At 39.4% G+C, this 18,910-nt stretch overlaps 1 protein-coding gene across 2 annotated transcripts in view; it reads right to left on the bottom strand.

The window, feature by feature from the left end:
• The window catches only part of napepld (N-acyl phosphatidylethanolamine phospholipase D), a 39,510-nt gene that overhangs the window by 4,570 nt on the left and 16,030 nt on the right, over positions 1–18,910 (bottom strand). Inside the window, exons 2-4 of one of the 2 annotated variants that reach the window (XM_003221529.4) lie at positions 13,824–14,121; positions 4,433–5,079; positions 3,986–4,100 (exon numbers count right to left, since the gene is read on the bottom strand). In XM_003221529.4, the coding sequence (XP_003221577.2) occupies positions 3,986–4,100; positions 4,433–5,079; positions 13,824–14,121 (1,060 nt within the window). The remainder of the gene's footprint in view (positions 1–3,985; positions 4,101–4,432; positions 5,080–13,823; positions 14,122–18,910) is intronic. The other variant, XM_008111528.3, reaches the window with a different exon arrangement.

Here is an 18,910-nt window from a genome sequence, read left to right as displayed (position 1 = left end):
AGGTTTAGAGGGCATACTTATCAAGTTTGCAGATAACACCAAATTGGGAAAGATAGTTTATATTCCAGAAGACAGGATCAGAATTCAAAATGACCTCAAAGCTGGGCCAAAACTAACAAAATGATTTTCAACAAGGAAAAATGTAGGATACGTCACTTAGGCAGAAAAAGTGAAATACATATATAGAGGATGAGTGATGCCTGGCTCGATAATAGTCCATGTGAGAAAAATTGTGGACAATAAGTTGAACATGAACCAACACTAACGCAGCAGCTAAAAAAGCCAATGGCATTTTGGGCTGCATCGAAAAGTGTATAGTGTCTAGATAAAGGGAAGCCATGGTGCCTCTCTATTCAGCTTTGGTCAGGCCTCACCTGGAATATTGTGCCCAATTTTGGGCACCACAATTCAGAAGAGATTCTGACCTGCTGGAAGATGTCCAGATGAGAGCAACTAAAATTATCAAAGGTCTGGAGACCATGCCCTATGAGGAGGGGATGCTTTGCATGCATAATGGTCCTACAGTTACTACAATACCTGGTGTCCCTTTTCTTGATATCTCTTCCATGAAATATAGTTGATAGAGGCAATGTTTTACAATCATTGACTGCTGTGTCCTCAAGGAATCTACCTTTCCTATTCAGTTAAACTACAGAAAGCTTCTTGGTGACCTCGGCCAATAAGAATGAAAACTGCTTGCATCTGCATAATAAATCTCTCCCATTTACCCACAGACCCTTATTGTTTCTCATCCATGCTACACACTGGTAAAAAAGAAATTCATTAGCCTTACATGTATGTACTGAAAGATAAAAGTTATATTTCTCAACAGATGACATCTAACCTCTGAAATCTGTACATTTGTGATACATTGAAGAAAAAACAATGTGCATGTTTCGTCAATGGGGAAAATGCACATTAAAATGTGTACTTTTTGAAAAATACACATAAAATGCATGAATTTCAGTACATAAAGTTTTGCAATGTAACTGAACCAGGATGGAGCCAAAACCTGCTGGGTTACTGGGAATCATTTGCTGCCATTGTTTCATAAGTAGCTCTTTGCCAGTACCTGTAATAATTCTGTCTTCACTGAGAAAACCACAAAAATTATTTCAAGGTAAAACTGCTTAGAAGAAACAAATATACATATATATTTTACACAAGATGCAATTAGCTGGATAAAGTTACCATTTAATATTATAAAACTCTGGTTTCATTAGTTACATATTATTATGACTACATTAAGCATCATTACTGTCATTTCCTTTCCCACTACTGAAATCTTTAACCATATCTGAAATGGCTTGAAAACAGAGACATAGTTCCTTGATAATTCATAAACTGTGTTCCAGATCTATGGTTAGTCTTCTGTAAGCAATAATTAAGAGTCAACATTACATACCTGTGCAAAAAACGGCTCAGTTTCCTTTCAATTAATCTCCACTAAAGACAAGTAATTCTACTGCCAATCGACAACTGATATGATTATATGACCTGACTGTATGCAATACAGAAGAATGGCCAGACCTCAAAGGAGAGCGTATATCTATTGCTTACTTCCAATTAAAATAAGAGATTCCTGCAGGTAGAGAAGAAAATGGCTTCTCTATACCTCAGAAATTCTTCTTTGCCAGGAATGGGCAATTGTGATCTTGAGGTTGCACGTGGCCCTTATGACAGTTGGCGTTGTCCTCAATCACTGCCTAGAATATGTTCCACTAACAAAAAAGAAAGCAATTACCTCTCTTGGAAACTTCCAAGAGTTTCAAATTCATGTATTTAACAGTAATATACCCTTCATCCCCATTTTTCAAAATGGGAAATGCATTTCTGAACACTTGTGAGCTTTAGTGTTTTGGGGTTTTTTTTGTGGGACTTACTTAACTATCTCTGTTGCTCTGAAGGGACAGAAAATCAAGTCCCTGGCTCACCACTGGCTCCCACACTGTTATTTTTTTCCAAATAATTGTATTGAATATTTCCAAATACAAGTAAAAAATAAAATTCGTACTAAAAAAGTGGGGGAGGGAAAAGACAGGGAGGGAGGGGGGAAAATATTTTGTAGGAAGTAGAAAAAGGAAGGAAGGGGATAAGGATATAAACGGGGATGTTTTGGCTTCCGTCCTCTTTCGTCCAAGTATTAAATCTGTTTTTGTTGTTGTTTCCACTCTTATTTCTTTACATATTTTGCTCCATCTCTTTGTATTAATTCAAAAAGTTCTTTCTTTCTTCTTAATATTATATTATTATTTTCCATTTTCTTGCTTTAAATAGTCTTTGAATAAAGTCTGATCAGTTATTCTGTTTGTCTTGCATTGGTATTTCTTCAAATGTTGTGTTAAATTGTCCATGCTCATTATGTCTACCTTTTTCAGTAACCATTCTTCTTTTGTTGGGATTTCTTTGTTCTTCCATTTTCTTGCATATGTTATTCTTGCAGCCGTAGTTAAGTAGCCTTTCTTTATTTTGAAGCTTTTTGCTTCTTGATTGTTTATTATGATTTTGCCCTCTTGTTGGTCATAAATTGCCTTTATTGCATTGGTAAACTGGTATCCTATGTCAATTTCCTTCATCATAAATATAAGGAAGTCCCAGTTCACATTGTCGAAGGCCTTCTCAACATCCAGAACTAATGAGACACATTCTTTCTGATTTTTTAAAGTATTCAATTATATCTATTTCTGTTCTTACACTGTTCTTTATATATCGTTTAGGGAGGAAGCCAGTTTGTTCTTATTTTATCCAACTGACAAATTATATAAGAAGTTGCAGTCTTCCTGTCTCCTGCACCTTAAGTTATCAAGTAAAAAAGAGTGCTATACAAAATAGTTTGGACATTGAAGCACAAAAAGATATAGCCACCCTCAGTAATGTTGCCAACCTAAAATGACTGAGTCAATATAAACGTACTTTCTAAATTGCCAACTATCTTAAAAATGCAAATGTGAAAATATTTTAAGGAGGTATTCACTCGAGCTAGATTTGATCAGCTTGAGACAATGGTCAGATTGGGAGATTTAATAGCATCCCTGTAATGAACCGATTTGTCTCTGTGGAGCACCTGAAATTGGGGACATAGCACATACATTATTTGACTTCTACTTGATTCATATATCAAATGGACAATGTACTGGGAATCTCACATCAGAACAATGTATTTAATGTGTGGCCAAGTTCCAAAAATCACATATAAAACAGCTCTGTATTTAAACAAAACAATACGTTTGAGAACCATATATGTGGGGTTGATCGGGGTAACTTGTAGGTGTGATAAAGAAATATGATGTATATATTCAGTTTTATCATATTTATTTACTGTATTGTTCGTAAAGGTAAAGGTTTCCCTTGACGTTAAGTCCAGTCGTGACCGACTCTGGGGGTTGGTGCTCATCTCCATTTCTAAGCCAAAGAGCCGGCGTTGTCCATAGACACCTCCAAGATCATGTGGCCGGCATGACTGCATGGAGCACCATTACCTTCCTGCCGGAGCGGTACCTATTGATCTACTCACATTTGCATATTTTTGAACTGCTAGGTTGGCAGGAGCTGGGGCTAACAGCGGGCGCTCATTCTACTCCCGTGATTTGAACCTGAGACCTTTCGGTCTGCAAGTTCAGCAGCTCAGCGCTTTAACACACTGTGCCACCAGGGGCCCCATGCTGTATTGTTATAGGTGTCTTATTTTAACTTTCTATATAGAGTGCAATCAAGTCCTATCAAGCCTTGATGTTTGGTTTGGTACTGTGACACAGCCTAATGATATGTTGTTTTTATATTTTGTTATGTTGTATTGCTCTGGGCATGGCCCCATGTTAGCCGCCCCGAGTCCCCGTTGGGGAGATGGTGGCGGGGTATAAATAAAGTTTTATCATTATTATTATTATTATTATTATTATTATTATTATTATTATTATTATTAGGGCTAACCAATAAAATGTATTCTTAAAACAGAAGGTTCACAGATGAATATGTTCACACTTACCTCATTTGCTAAAGCAAAAGTCCCCCAGTGAATTCCAACAGATTTCTTCGTTTGAACATCAACGTGAATCCTTACAGCTTCTTCAGGGTCCACATGTTGGTACTTCATAAACCACCTTCCAAAAATAAAATGAACATTTCAGTACCTTATTATTAAATTTTAGAGCACACTAACAAATGTATTTTTTATTGCCCTTGTCATAATTGGTTTTTTGCACAAGTGTTTCTTTTACTGACCCTATTTCCTTCTGACATGTTGCTAATAACAATTATACCTACCCTTGTCTAATTTCCTATTGCTGTGTTGTCTAGTCCCAGTCAACTTTCACTTATTCATTTGTTCCTAGATCCCCCTCTTCCTGTAGACCCTGAACACTCATAAAAAGGGACATACAACTGTTGGTGTCATCAAGGCAGTAGTGAAAAACATTGGCTCAAGCTTACATACCTTGGTTCATATGCTCCAATGGGAATAGCTGCCAGATCAAAAGGTCCAAACCGCTTCCCTATTTCCTCAAAAGCAACACAATAGCCGGTGTCTCCAGCAAAAAAAAATCTATTCCAGGGTCCCAAGACAGACCAACTGCCCCAGAGAACTCTGTTGTCGTCCATTGCAGTCCTCTTGCACCAGTGTTGAGAAGGAGTGAAAACGAAGGTAACGGCATCATGGCCAGGGACACAGTTTTCTCCCCACCAGTCCAATTCAATTACATTCTCACAGCCACATTTCTGCATCCAGTCTAAGAGACCCAGCGGAACAAACCATCTCAAGTCACTGCCAAAGCGGTTGTTTAAATTCACGACAGTGTGGTAGTCCAAGTGGTCATAATGGTTGTGGCTGATCATCACTGCATCTATCTTGGGGAGCTGATCCACTGTACAAGGAGGCCCTCGGAAACGCTTTGGCCCCCCAAACTGTACTGGAGAAGCCCGCTGGCTGAAGATGGGATCCGTAAGAAATACAAGTTCATCCATTTCCACCATCACTGATGCATGTCCAAGCCATGTTACGCGCATGCCAGATCCAGTTTTTCCAACTAGTTCAGGATTTTTGACAAAGTAAGGTTTCAATACTGGAAGCTCTTTGTCAAGGTCCTAGCAAAAGACAAATAAATGACAGGACAAATTTAGAAAGCAGATCCTATTAAAATTAGCAATATCTTCTCTTATGAAGATATGGGCAACTTGTTGTGAGCAACTAGTTAATTATGGGCAACTAAAATGATCAAGGGTCTGGAGAACAAGCCCTATGAGGAGCGGCTTAAGGAACTAGGTATGTTTAGCCTACAGAAGAGAAGGCTGAGTGGAGACATGATAGCCATGTACAAATACGTGAAGGGAAGTCATAGGGAGGAGGGAGCAAGCTTGTTTTCTGATGCCCTGCAGACTAGGATGCGGGACAATGGCTTCAAACTACAGGAAAGGAGATTCCACCTGAACATCAGGAAGAACTTCCTCACTGTGACAGCTGTTCGGCAGTGAAACTCTCTCCCCCGGACTGTGGTGGAGGCTCCTTCTTTGAAGGCTTTTAAGCAGAGGCTGGATGGCCATCTGTGGGGGGTGCTTTGAATGCGATTTCCTGCTTCTTGGCAGGGGGTTGGACTGGATGGCCCATGAGGTCTCTTCCAACTCTACTATTCTATGATTCTATGATTCTAAGTCTTCATCTAAAAGGATGCTTAACTAATCTGGACCAATATGTTTTAATGTTTAAATAAATGCTATTAAGATTCATTTAGCAAATCATGAAGTGCAGTAAATCAATGGCAGTGCATCTGCTATCTGTCACAAGAGATTTTTTTATTTATTTTAAGCTTAAAACCATATACAGTAGTGGCTCCATTTATAATTAGAGAAGGCTTTCTGTGACACCATAGCAAAAACCAAATAAGAAAAGTAAGGCAAGCACCAAAAGAAATAGAAGACATTGAATCATCAGCGCAAGTAGTTCAGCACATAAATCGATGAGTTCCGAACTAGTTGAAGTCCTATGTGTTTCTCTGGAAGAAACTCCAGTATTAAAAGGGAAGGTTTATTCCATGTGCATTTACTGTTAAGTTATTCAAAGTTAAACTTTTGCACCGATGAATGTAGGTACAAAGTGATGTATCATTAATAGGAAGAACACAATTTTAGATATTAAGCAGTAAACAATTGAGTTATTCCCCTCATCTACTTACTAATACAATATACTTAGATACAGATTGGGATCAATGTTATATACTCTTAAAATAATCAGCAAAGCTAAAGCAGTAAGTACAATTTCTCATCCTGACGGCCCAACGGACTAAAAATCATCCTTGTCAAGCATCATCATCATAATCTCAACCCCGCTCCCCCCCTCCTAAATGGAACCCAAAGCAACTCTCAACTTAAAAAGCAACACAATTAAAAGCATAGAAAAAGCATGTATTAAAATAGAATTAAATGAGTTACACTTAATAAAACAACTTACTTAGAAGTACAATTTTTAAAAATATATGAAAAGCTGTCTATAAACAGTTCAGTCTAAAGCAGTGCACCACCCCAGCCCATTCATTAAATGTTTTATTTTTAAAGCCTGTCTGAATAAAAAGGTTTTAGCCTGATACTGAAATGACAACAAGGAGAGGAACATTCTGGCCTTCTGGGGACAGCCACCAAGGAGTCCATCTTTTATGTCCTGATATGCTAGAGTTGATGGGGGGACTGAAAAAAGGGCCTCTCCTGATGATCTCAGAACCCAAGTCAACTTATATAGGGAGATAAGGTCTGTCATGTAGCCTGGACCCGAGCCATATAGGGCATTATAGGTCATAAATAGCACTTTGAATTGTGCCCCAAAACAGACTGGCAGCTAGTGGAGTTGCTGCAACAATGGAGTTGTCCACTCCCCATAGCCAGCCCCAATTAACAATCTGGCTAGAGTTCTTTGGACCAGCTGAAGTTTCCAAACACTCTTCAAAGGTACAGTAGTTCCAACTAGAGAGCGTTAACTGTAAAAACAAAATTCTCACTGCAAACATGATAAAATAATACAACTAAATAGCCATTAAAGTCAGCCTGATCCTGGGGTTATTTGGAGAGCTGATTCAGATAACTGCATTGGCGATGGAGTATTGTTATTAGTTCTCAAGCCTGTGGTTAATTGATTGATTTGTATGTTTAGTGTACTTATGCTCACTACTGTATTATGTTTTGTTGTTGTATGGTGTTAAGTTGTGGTATGGTTTCCTTGCTATGGTAGAAACTGCCCTGAGTCCCTTGAGGAGATAGGACAGTATATAACTAAAGTATTATTCATATACTGATCTAATCTCCCTCCCCAGGAAGATTAGATCAGCCCCCTCCCTCCTGATCTTCCGCAAAAAAGTGAAGACATGGCTCTTTGACCAAGCCTTCAGAAATCTGGTGCAGTAATACTTAGATATGAAAGATATAGATTTGACCAGTGGAACGGCCTGGACTATGCACTTGGATCACGTAATTTACTCTGTTGTCAGAGTTAAATGTTATTGTTTTAATTGTGTTTTAATTGTATTTTAATGTTTTATTATTTAAATGATGCTTTTGTATTTTGTTTTTAAAAGGCATTGAATTATTGCCCCGTTGTGAAGCCGCCTTGAGTCCCCTCCAGGATGAGAAAGGCATGGTAAAAGTATTGTAAATAAATAAATAAATAAATAAATAAATAAATAAATGTTACTGGATAGATTACATCAGCTCTGGATTATTAAACATGGTTTTCTTTGGGCAAGCAGATGGCGACTAATGGATGACATATGTTCTGTATCAGAAACTAGAGCTAAAGTGGTCTATCCAATGCAATTTTCTGAGTCAACACCCCAAATAACCAAGCCAAATCTAAAGTTGACCAAAAACTGATTCGTAACCCTTTTGGTACTAATGTTGGAGAGTGGTCCCTGGTCAAAGTGGTCCCTGGTCAAAAAAAGGTTGGGAACCACTAGTGTAGACAAACATTTATCTCCCACATTTCTCTCAGCCTGCACTTCTGGCAGATTCCCATGGGAATGGATATCGCCCTCTCCATCCTTTTGGGAACTGCTAGGAGGGGATTCCAAAACACCTCTCTCTGGGCCTCTTCCAGTCTCCTCTGGGCCCTCTGAATCTCTCCCAGCATCCCCTTTCTCCTCATCTGAACACTCAGAATCTGACCTGGCTACAACAACGCCTCCTCATCTTTCCCTATCTTTTCCTCTTGGCTCATCTCACAATTAAAAATGCCAATTAATTTCAGCAGACATTAATTTGACACTGGCATTTTTAGAAATACAGCTGAAGAAGCAACACTAAAGATTCTATGGAAGCAAATGAAAATAAACGTATAATTCAGGGAACGTTCATTTTCAACAGACAGCTCTGAAAGGTAGCATTTATTACATCTTTCAAACGTGGTCTGTTTTATCCTCACAGCTGGCCACTCTGGCACATTAGTGAATCCATTTTCCAATTCCAGACTAAAGAGATCATAGAAGAATGAAACAAAATTATGAAATATGAATAATGAAAAATTCTTCAGCATTTGCAAGGAACAAACAGTGTATCTCATTTAATGTAATTAGCTGCCAAACTGTCTACACTTTGTTAAAACGCTGAACAGATTTAATAATTCAGGAAGGCATTGTCAAATCTTTCTATTCCTAGGAAGTTAAAAAAATGATTTTGCTTCAAACGCAGTACAATAAGCCTAAGGGATTCAGAAGCAGTTTTAAGCTCTTATACATACACATTTCCTATTGTTATTATGACAACTTTTCCTTTGTAAGTTTCTTTCATGAAATATTCAAAGAGTTCTTCTTTCTAGATGCAGAAGATCAAACCAGAACACTATTTCCCAAAGAGGCAGGCAGCATTAATTAAGTCAGATAGCCTTGAAAGCAGCACGTTGCACTGTAAATCCTTTGAAAAGAAACCCAGAAACAAACAACAAAGACAGTGAATCTTATAGCTTTTTTTCCACCATGGCTCAGCAAGCTGGAAGAAGTATGCCAGCAGGGCAAGAACCAAAACAGCAAGAGTGCAGGAAGAATGACTTGTATTTCAAAGTCAACACCAACAGTGATTGCACACTGAGGCAGCTGACAACAGGAAATACAGATACTATTTAAATTATCTTGGCTAGCCTACCCTGGTATGGAGAACCAGTTTTAAATTAGAGGAATGGGAGAGAAGAAAGGCTGACTGCATGGAAGAAAATGGCTTACGGTAATTACAATTTTGGAAGTTACTGCATGATGCTTGTTTTCACTGGATGGAGCATTGAAGCTACTGGTATTTCTCCCCAGAAAGTATCATTATCCCACCAAAGTGTCCAGCTTTTTATTAAGATATATTGTGCATATCTTTTGATTATAATACTGGGCTCACCATTTTCTTCCATGGGCACAAACACTCTGAAAACAATGTGTTGTCGAAGGCTTTCATGGCCAGAATCACAGGGTTGTTGTATGTCTTTCGGGCTGTGTGGCCATGTTCCAGAAGCATTCTCTCTTGACGTTTCGCCCACATCTATGGCAGGCATCCTCAGAGGTTGTGAGGTATCCATACCTCACAACCTCTGAGGATGCCTGCCATAGATGTGGGCGAAACGTCAAGAGAGAATGCTTCTGGAACATGGCCACACAGCCCGAAAGACATACAACAACACTCTGAAAACAATGTACCAAGGATCCTGGAAGAAGATGAAAAGGAGTTGTTGCACTACCTATCAGTATTCATCTCTCCACATCCCTAAGAGCAAAAAAATAATGTCCCTCTTATTTCTGGCATCAACTTGATTACAAAATCCCTGATTGTAGACTATTATTGTCTCCAAAACCAATCAACAGAAGCAGAATGTGAACACAAAAACAACATATTGACAGGTTCATCTCTATGACATAAGTCAGGGGTCCTCAAACTTTTTAAACAGAGGTCCAATTCACGGTCTCTCCGACTGTTGGAGGGGGGGTTACTATAGTCTGAAAAAAAAAACATGAATGCATACTGCAAATATCTTATTTTTAGAGCAAAAAAACATGAGAGAACAATACAATGTTTAAAATGGAGAACAATTTAAACCAACATAAACTCATCGGTATTTTAATGGAAAGTGTGGGCCTGCTTTTGGCTGATGAGAGAGTCAAGTTAATTAGGGTTGTTGTTGTTGTTGTTGTTGTTGTTGTTGTTGTGTGCCTTCAAGTTGTTTCAGACTTGAGACGACCCTCATTGTCTGATTTTTCATGAATTTATTTGCAAATTATGGTGGAAAATAAGTATTTGGTCAATAACAAATGTTCATCTCAATACTTTGTTATATATCCTTTATTGGCAATGACAGAAGTCAAACGTTTTCTGTAAGTCCTCACAAGGTTGGCATGCACTCCTGCTGGTATGTTGGCCCATTCCCCCATGCACATGTTCTCGAGAGCTGCGAAGTTTTGGGGCTGTCGCTGGGCAACACGGACTTTCAATTCCCTCCAAAGTTTTTCCATAGGGTTGAGATCTGGAGACTGGCTCGGCCACTCCAGGACATTGAAATGCTTCTTATGAAGCCACTCCTTCGTTGCCCTGGTGGTGTGCTTGGGATCGTTGTCATGTTGAAAGACCCAGCCACGTTTCATCTTCAGTGCCCTTGCTGATGGAAGGAGGTCTGCACTCCAAATCTCATGATACATGGCCCCATTCATTCTTTCATGCATACAGATCAGTCACCCTCGTCCCTTTGCAGAGAAACAGCCCCAAAGCATGATGTTGCCACCCCCATGCTTCACAGTAGGGGTGGTGTTCTTTGGATGCAACTCTGCATTCTTTCTCCTCCAAACACAACTAATTGTGTTTCTGCCAAACAGTTCTACTTTGGTTTCATCTGATCATATGACATTCTCCCAGTACTCTTCTGGATCATCCAAATCATAGAATCATAGAATCATAGAATAGTAGAGTTGGAAGAGACCTCATGGGCCATCTAGTCCAACCCCCCACTAAGAAGCAGGAAATGCTCTCTAGGAAACCTCAGTCGGGCCTGGACATGTACTGGCTTAAGCAGGGGGGCACGCCTGGCACGGCAGGATCTGAGTCCCTGGCGACGTAGTGTGTTACTGATGGTAGCCTTTGTGACGTTGGTCCCAGCTCTCTGCAAGTCATTCACTAGGTTCCCTCGGGTGGTTCTGGGATTTTTGCTCACCATTCTTGTGATCATTTTGACCCCATGGGGTGAAATCTTGCATGGACCCCCAGATCGAGGGAGATTCTCAGTGATCTTGTATCTCTTCCATTTTCTAATTATTGCTCCCATAGTTGATTTCTTCACACCAAGCTGTTTGCCTATTGCAGATTCAGTCTTCCCAGTCTGGTGCAGGGCTATAATTTTGTTTCTGGTGTCCTTGGACAGCTCTTTGGTCTTCACCATAGTGGAGTTTGGAGTGTGACTGCTTGAGGTTGTGGACAGGTGTCTTTTATACTGATAACAAGTTCAAATAGGTGCCATTACTACAGATAATGAGTTGAGGACAGAGATGCCTCTTCAAGAAGTTACAGGTCTGTGAGACCCAGAAATCTTGCTTGCTTGTTGTGACCAAATACTTATTTTCCACCATAATTTGCAAATAAATTCGTGAAAAATCAGACAAGGTGATTTTCTGGATGTGTTTTCTCATGTTGTCTCTCATAGTTGAGGCCTACCTATGAAGTCAATTACAGGCCTCTCTCATCTTTTTAAGTGGGAAAACTTGTACAATTGGTATCTGACTAAATACTTTTCCCCCCACTGTAAGTATTTGGAATGGATCTGGTATGCACATTATTTATTTATTTATTTATTACAATATTTATATCCCGCCCTTCTCACCCAACAGGGGACTCAGTGCGGCTTACAATAAAACGCATATATAAAAATTATACAGTACAATATAAATCAGTTAAAAATTATTGTTAACTTACATCAGTATTCGTAAAACACATTATAAAATACAAGTAGGCGGGTTCAGTGAGAACTTGCATGATACAGTAAGGAATGTTACACCAATCCAAGGAAGACTTTAATCCAGATGTGCACAAAATATGGCCCTCCAAATGTTGTCAATTTAAAATTCCAGACATTCCTCATAATGACCTGTGCTGGGGCAGATAGAAGCTGCAGTCCAACAATACCTAGTGAGCCACATTTTGCTGATTTCTGCGTTAATATCACATAATAGCAAGGAAACCATGAAAAAAGAAATGCATCCTCACATTAAGGTCAGACCATCAAGATACCTGTCCTCAAATAATCCTATCAAAATCTCACAATGAGAATTCCATAGAGAAAGCTGCTCCATAGTGACCATCTGGAAAGATGAACCATGTCATAGATAAGCACAAGAAATGTTGACACCAAGGCCATGGTTCATAAACTGGACAACAGATGGCCTCCTCAAAAGATAATGCTACTTAAGGGTGAATTGATGTTCCACCAAAAACTGATTCCTACTTGTATAAGTATACACAAACTCAAATCTTGGCCCTCTTTTGATTCAGCATTCCAACCCATCTTTATTTTCTTACAGCAATCTTTTGAATTCTCCTCCAATTGAGACTGAGATCACATTGGTGTTTATTTGAAAAGCAAGTATTATGCTCTAGGTTACAGTTGTAAATTAGAATTTAATAGAACATCATGACAAGGAGCTATGTTACAAGTTAATTAACAATTTATTTATTTATTTATTGGATCTAGCCCAGCATTTCTCAACCTGGGGGTGTCAGAGGGGTCACCAAAAACCATCAGGAAACACTACAACTCCCAAATGTCAAGGTCTATTTTCCCCAAACTCCACTAGTGTTTACATTTGGCCATACTGAATATTCATGTCAAGTTTGATCCAGATCCATCTCTGTTTGAGTCCACAGTGCTCTCTGGATGTAGGTGAACTACAACTCCAAAACTCAAGGTCAATGTCCACGAAACCCTTCTAGTATTTTCTGTTGGTCATGGGAGTTCTGTGTGCCAAGTTTGGCTCAATTTCATTGTTGGTGTAGTTCAAAATGTTCTTTGATTGTAGGTGAACTACAACTCCAAAATGACAAAATCAATCCTCCCCAACTCCACCAGTATTCAAATTTGGCGTATCGGGTATTTGGTCCAGTGACTAAAAATACATCCTGCATATCAGATATTTATATTACAATTCATAACAATAGCAAAATTAGTTATGAAGTAGCAACGAAAATAATTTTATGGTTGGGGGTCACTACAACATGAGGAACTGTAGTAAGGGGTCACAGTATTAGGAAGGTTGAGAACCACTGATCTAGCCTTTCTCTCAGATCCAAGGCAACTTGTAATACATTCAAATAAAACTTATTCTACAAACATTATCAAAGGTCACAAATGCTATTCAAAACTGAAGATGCAAAAGTACGGGGAGGCTCAGAGATTATAAAAGTGGAATTTGAGAAATGCATATTGCCTACTAGCTGCACCTTTCCATTCCTGATTTAATGAATAAAAAATCAAGTTGAATTGTATGTAATTGGTCTGGCTTTGAAATCTGTACCACTGCTACTAACATGAACAAATCTGAGTAACTTGTGAAATGTTTATAGCTGTACAGTTTATATGTCCAATGTTAAGCTGCTTTGAGATAAAGTGGGATATAAATAAATATAATAAATATGTCCTAAAGTATAAATATAGATGAGAACTAACCTAAGGGCACATTGAACTAACGGATGTATTTGCAAATCCACTAAATTGTCTCTAAGTGGAGATCCTTGGGCTTCATTCATTTCAAATAAACTGCTTAAAATATCTTAAGGTCACATCTAAAAATGTTACATGTAAAGTAACCTTGAGGACTTTAGGTACATACAACTATTACCTGCTTTGAAGATGGGATCTTGCTGTTGTCCTTTTCCGTAAGAGCCCACTTCAAAACGTTTGGGAAAGAGGGGGACTTCCACGTTGGCCAGGGGTTGACAAACCTTCCATCTTTACCTCTCTTTGATTTTGTCACATCTTCCTCCAACCTATAATCCAGTCTGAAGCTTTTTCTAGATGCCCTAGAAGAATCACTGCTCCGGGAACCTTGACTTGAATTTTGCCGTCTTCTTACTGCTCCTTTCGGATTTTCATTGCAAGCGAATGGCTGTTCTTCAGCCATGTCATTTGGTGACGAACTATTAAAACAAAAATGAAGAATTAATTTTCTTTCATAATTGGAGGAAAAAGTATAAATCTGTCTATAAACTAACCCTGTGGGCTTTCTTCCAGCCTTCTCCATTTTTTTGGGTAAAAAGAATGCTTAAAAAACATGCTTCAGCAAGCAGACATAAATTGAAATTCAGACAGCTTTCTGCTCTTTGATATGCATAACATCACATCCATGGGTTTCTGCATGTTAGGAAGATGGTTTCAATTCTATAAAAATATCAGCCTACATATCCTGAAGTTCATTATCTCTGCAATATGATTTTCCAAGTAAGACATCCCTAGTTGCCAAATAATACCGTGCATTTTATCTGCAATAAATATGGCCGAGATGGGGTGATGAGCAGTAAAAATTAACTTCAGAAACAGCATGTCCTCCAAAGCTAGTTCCCTCACCACTGAAGTTATTTAACCGTGGCTGATCACTCCCAGGAGAGGGGGAAATCAAAGAACGACAAGCAACAATGATAGCTACCATCCATGAGGCTACCATGATAAACTGCATCAGATATTGATCCCTTAATAATGAATAATATTTATGATTTGCAAAGCACCTCAAATTTTTTCTTGATCCCCTCCTTTTACATCTGATTCTTATAGTTTAGATCTTAAGATTTAGACATAAGAGCTGAGAAGACTTTGTCCATGGTGGGATTAGTAACTAAGTGCTTTCTAGCTACACACTGTGAACTTCTGTCAGAAACATTTGATTAAAATGAACTCTTTGCTGCCCTATTAACACCACAACAAACACAGTCTTGATCACTAATCCAATTACTTAGAACTGAAAGGGCACTTGAGGTCCCAAGAGCTGTGTAGAGTTGAAACAATTAATGATGGGTAGGATAGAGAAAGACAACAGTTTGCTGAATATTATGTCCTGAGAGATAATTAGAAAAGAGGTGATGAAATCATATGGGCTGGAAGAGCAAAGTCTCAATCCAATTGATGCTCATAGGTTAAAATTAGGAGTTACTTTCCAAGTACACCATCCAACATCCATTTCAATGTGCCACATTTCTACCATTTCTATCAGACTCTCTTCACCAGCACCCAAGAGTGGGATATAAAGCATGCACTATGAGACAAATAAAAATGGAAAGGAGATAGCCTCTGGAAAATAGAGCCAGGTTGATGGATCAGAACTGGATCAGAACAGAGTGATGGATCAGAACTGGGAAAGGTAGAACCAAAAATAGAGAAGGGGGAGAAAGAGAGAACAAAAAAAATCACATAATTTCTCTGTAAGAGTGTTACTGTTCTGTTAGTAAAGAAAGATCAGGTGCCAGCAAACACTGAGAGAGCCAAGAAAACAAAGATGTCAAAATAGAAGTGAGATGTTTGAATGCCTGCCAAATTCACCAAATAAATCTTGGGGCAGAGGCCTAAATAGCCTAAATGCAGTAGATCGTATCTGATCTTGAAAGCTAAGCAGGGTCAGCCCTTATTAATACTTGGGTAGGTGTCCACAATGAATACCAGGTGCTGTAAGTTATATTTCAGAGGAAGGAACTGGCAAACCACCTCTGTTTATCCCTTCCCTAAGAAAACCCAAGAAAATTCACAGGGTTGCTATAAGCTGGCAAGCGACTTGAAGGCATGTGCACAGAGAAATATTCAAATGCAAGTCTCTGATCATTAAGGCTAGACACGCTAGTCAATACAAAGTACACATCAAGCCTACACTTTCAAGGTCCCCATCACTGCCAGCAATTGCTTCTTTGTATAAGCTGTTGTAAAACGTTCTAGGAGATAATATGAAATAAAATAAACCTTTGAACTGTTTAGCCTTTTGGCTGGCCTAAGATAATTTGTAACCCGAGCCAGTTAAATACCTGCAACCAGATCTATTTATCACCTATGGGTATTCAGTCTTTGACATCAATAAGTTCAGGCATTCATCCTTAATTTCTTTTAAGAAATTTGGCTCTGTCATCTAAAGCCAGAAGCAGTTACGGTAACATATGTGCTGCTTCTGAAAAAAAAAATACTTACCAGAATGCATCTACAACTTCAATCATCATCACTCATTATCATTTTGTAATTAAAATCTAGATGCATGTTCGTGCAAAAGTATTGTTGAGATTTCACAGAGGTGTAAAACAAGCTGAGCATTACTATTATGAATGAGAAATGCATGGATTGTATCATTTTGGTTTCATATAAAAATGCTCCCGCTGCCCCACCTCATCTTGAGATATCCTTACTGCTACATGGGCAATCTTCTGCTCAAAAGTGAAATTGTGATGTAATCAGCTGGTGAAAACTGAAGAAAGGGGTGGGCTCTAGTAACATAAGACTCTCATCTCTAAAAAGTATTCTGTTGTTTATCACAGACGGCTAAACATCTTGCTCCTAGAAAATATATTGTCATTTGTTTCTTTCTAGAACAACCAATGTTTGCATATCTAAAATATGCACCATTTTTTTAGGTCTTCGTGTGGCGATGAGGACACCTTCTAACACATATATTCCCTTTGGCTCTTAATATCTATGTATTTTAAACATCCCTGTATGAGCAACAATGACATATTCTCTCTGGCTTTTTAGATGCTAAGAGAAGGTATGCCATACAGACATATAGATTAGATAGGGCTTCCTCAGGATCCCATAGTTGCTCTTATAATAATAATGTTAGAAATAGCAACCTTCTTCAATCCTCCAATAGTTATTTGTTTGTATATACAGTAGAGTTCTGGTTATCCGACATAAAGGGAGGAGCCCAATGTCGGATAACCAAAACTGTTGGATAATAGGGAGGTCCTATTATCCATGCTGGGGGCTTGGTAAGGAGGGAAGGGACTTTTGCACACTATGCATAGAGGAGCAATTTTTGAAACTGAGGCCGCGGGAAGGTGCCTCGAGGGAGGCAGGCTCCAAAGGAAGTTTTAATGGAAGTTTTCCTCTCCCCGCACCTTGCTTGCTCACCTTTGAGGAGCTCGGAGGCTTCCACCAGCTGCTCCAAGGTGTATTGTATATGTGTATTGATTTTCAGTTTTCCTTAACTCTTTGTTGTGGGAGGAGCTGCAGACCATGTGATCAGATCTGGGCATGTTCAGGGCTCAGACTCCATTTTAGATCTCAGACTCCATTGAACTTTCAGACTAGACAGAGACTTTATTAGACTCTCGGAACAGAGAGATGCTTTAGATTATGGACCGTTGATTCTAAGAAGGAGGCCCTGTGTTATCTACACATAAAAACTACTTCAAATCCTATTTGTAACTGGATTGATAAGCAAAGTACCTGCATGCTGAATACATGGAGTTTGTGAGTAAACCAACTATATTACTTTTAAAGAATTCTGCTTATTTTTGTGTCTTGAGAACATGGTTTAAAGGAAAATATATATTAAGGAAGAGTAGATGTTTTTTGGGTAACTAAAAAATAACACTTCTGAAACTCTGCTATATATCTTTTGTGCATTGGCATATCTTTGTTCCAAACAGTTCAAAAACATACCTAGGTATATCAGTTTAACAGCTGAGAAACCTAATTGCCTTGCATGAATGCCATTTCCCCAAAAGGTTACGGCATTATTTTTTCAAAAGGTTATGACTTCTAACAAGGTCATGCCTTTCCAAAAATCATAAAATCTCCAAAATGTTATGGAAATTTTCATAATAATAATAATTTAAAAACTTTATTTATATTCCGGCCTATCTCCTTGAGGGGACTCAGGGCAAATTCCAACAACAAAAAGGCAAACATTCAATGCCTGATACAACAATAAATACAAAACAATACCGACTATCCAGGACCCAACATAGACCAACATATACCAAAATAAATCTGCATGTACCAAATTAAACCCACATATAAACCAAATCATAGCATACAACCTAAAATTAATTATATTACATCTAGAATAAAATCATGAACCACAGTTTACAAACCCCCCAAGGTTCATTACTGTTACATTTAATTACAATAAAACCCCGCTGGTCTGAGCCCCGCTGGTCCAAGCCTCTGTGCAATCCGAGCAGGTGAACGGGGAGGGCCACAAGGCCCTCCCCATTCACCTGCTCGCTGGCTGGCTAGGTGTGCGTGCTGCTAGGTAAATAGCAAGCTACCTAGCAACACGCATGGGGCACCTCCCAAGGGGCGAGCGCTCCATGCGTGTTGCTAGGTAGTTTGCTATCTACCTAGCAACACGCATGGCTGGCTCCTTCGCCACGCCAGGCGCTGGTGCTGCTGGCCCCGGCGTGATGAAGGAGCCGAGGCACGGGTGGGCCGGTGAACGGGGAGGGTTTTTGCTGCCCTCCCCCTTCACCCACTCAATGGCTGGCCCAAACGCTTGCCAAAGGGAGAAGTTTCCTCTCCGTTCGGCGGGCGCTTGAACCCAGAGAACCTCGAAGTGTGCTTCCCTGGGTCCAAGTGGCTGCCAAAGGGAGAGGAAACCTCTCCATTCAGCAGGCGCTTGAACCCAGGGAAGCGCGAAACGTGCCGCTTCCCTGGGTCCAAGCGGCTGCCAAAGGGAGAAGAAACCTCTCCGTTCGGCGGGTGCTTGGACTCAGGGAAGCGCGCTTTGAGGTTCTCTAAAGACCCAAACGGCCGAAGGGAGGAAACTTTTCCCTTTGGCGGGTGCCTGGGCCTGGTAATCCGAGTGATCCGGGTTGACCGAGCTGAGGTCCGCCCGTTTAACTCAGACTACAGAGGTTCTACTGTAATTATATTGCCAGTGATGTCGATAGAGCTGGCCATGCCAACAAAGCCAGAATACAAAAATATTTCCCAGTTAGAGGTCTATTCGCTGTA

Source organism: Anolis carolinensis, chromosome 5, assembly GCF_035594765.1.
Source record: "Anolis carolinensis isolate JA03-04 chromosome 5, rAnoCar3.1.pri, whole genome shotgun sequence".
Classification (NCBI taxonomy): domain Eukaryota; kingdom Metazoa; phylum Chordata; class Lepidosauria; order Squamata; family Dactyloidae; genus Anolis; species Anolis carolinensis.
Note: the sequence above shows the minus strand (reverse complement) of the source record. Positions and strands in the feature narration are given on the sequence as shown.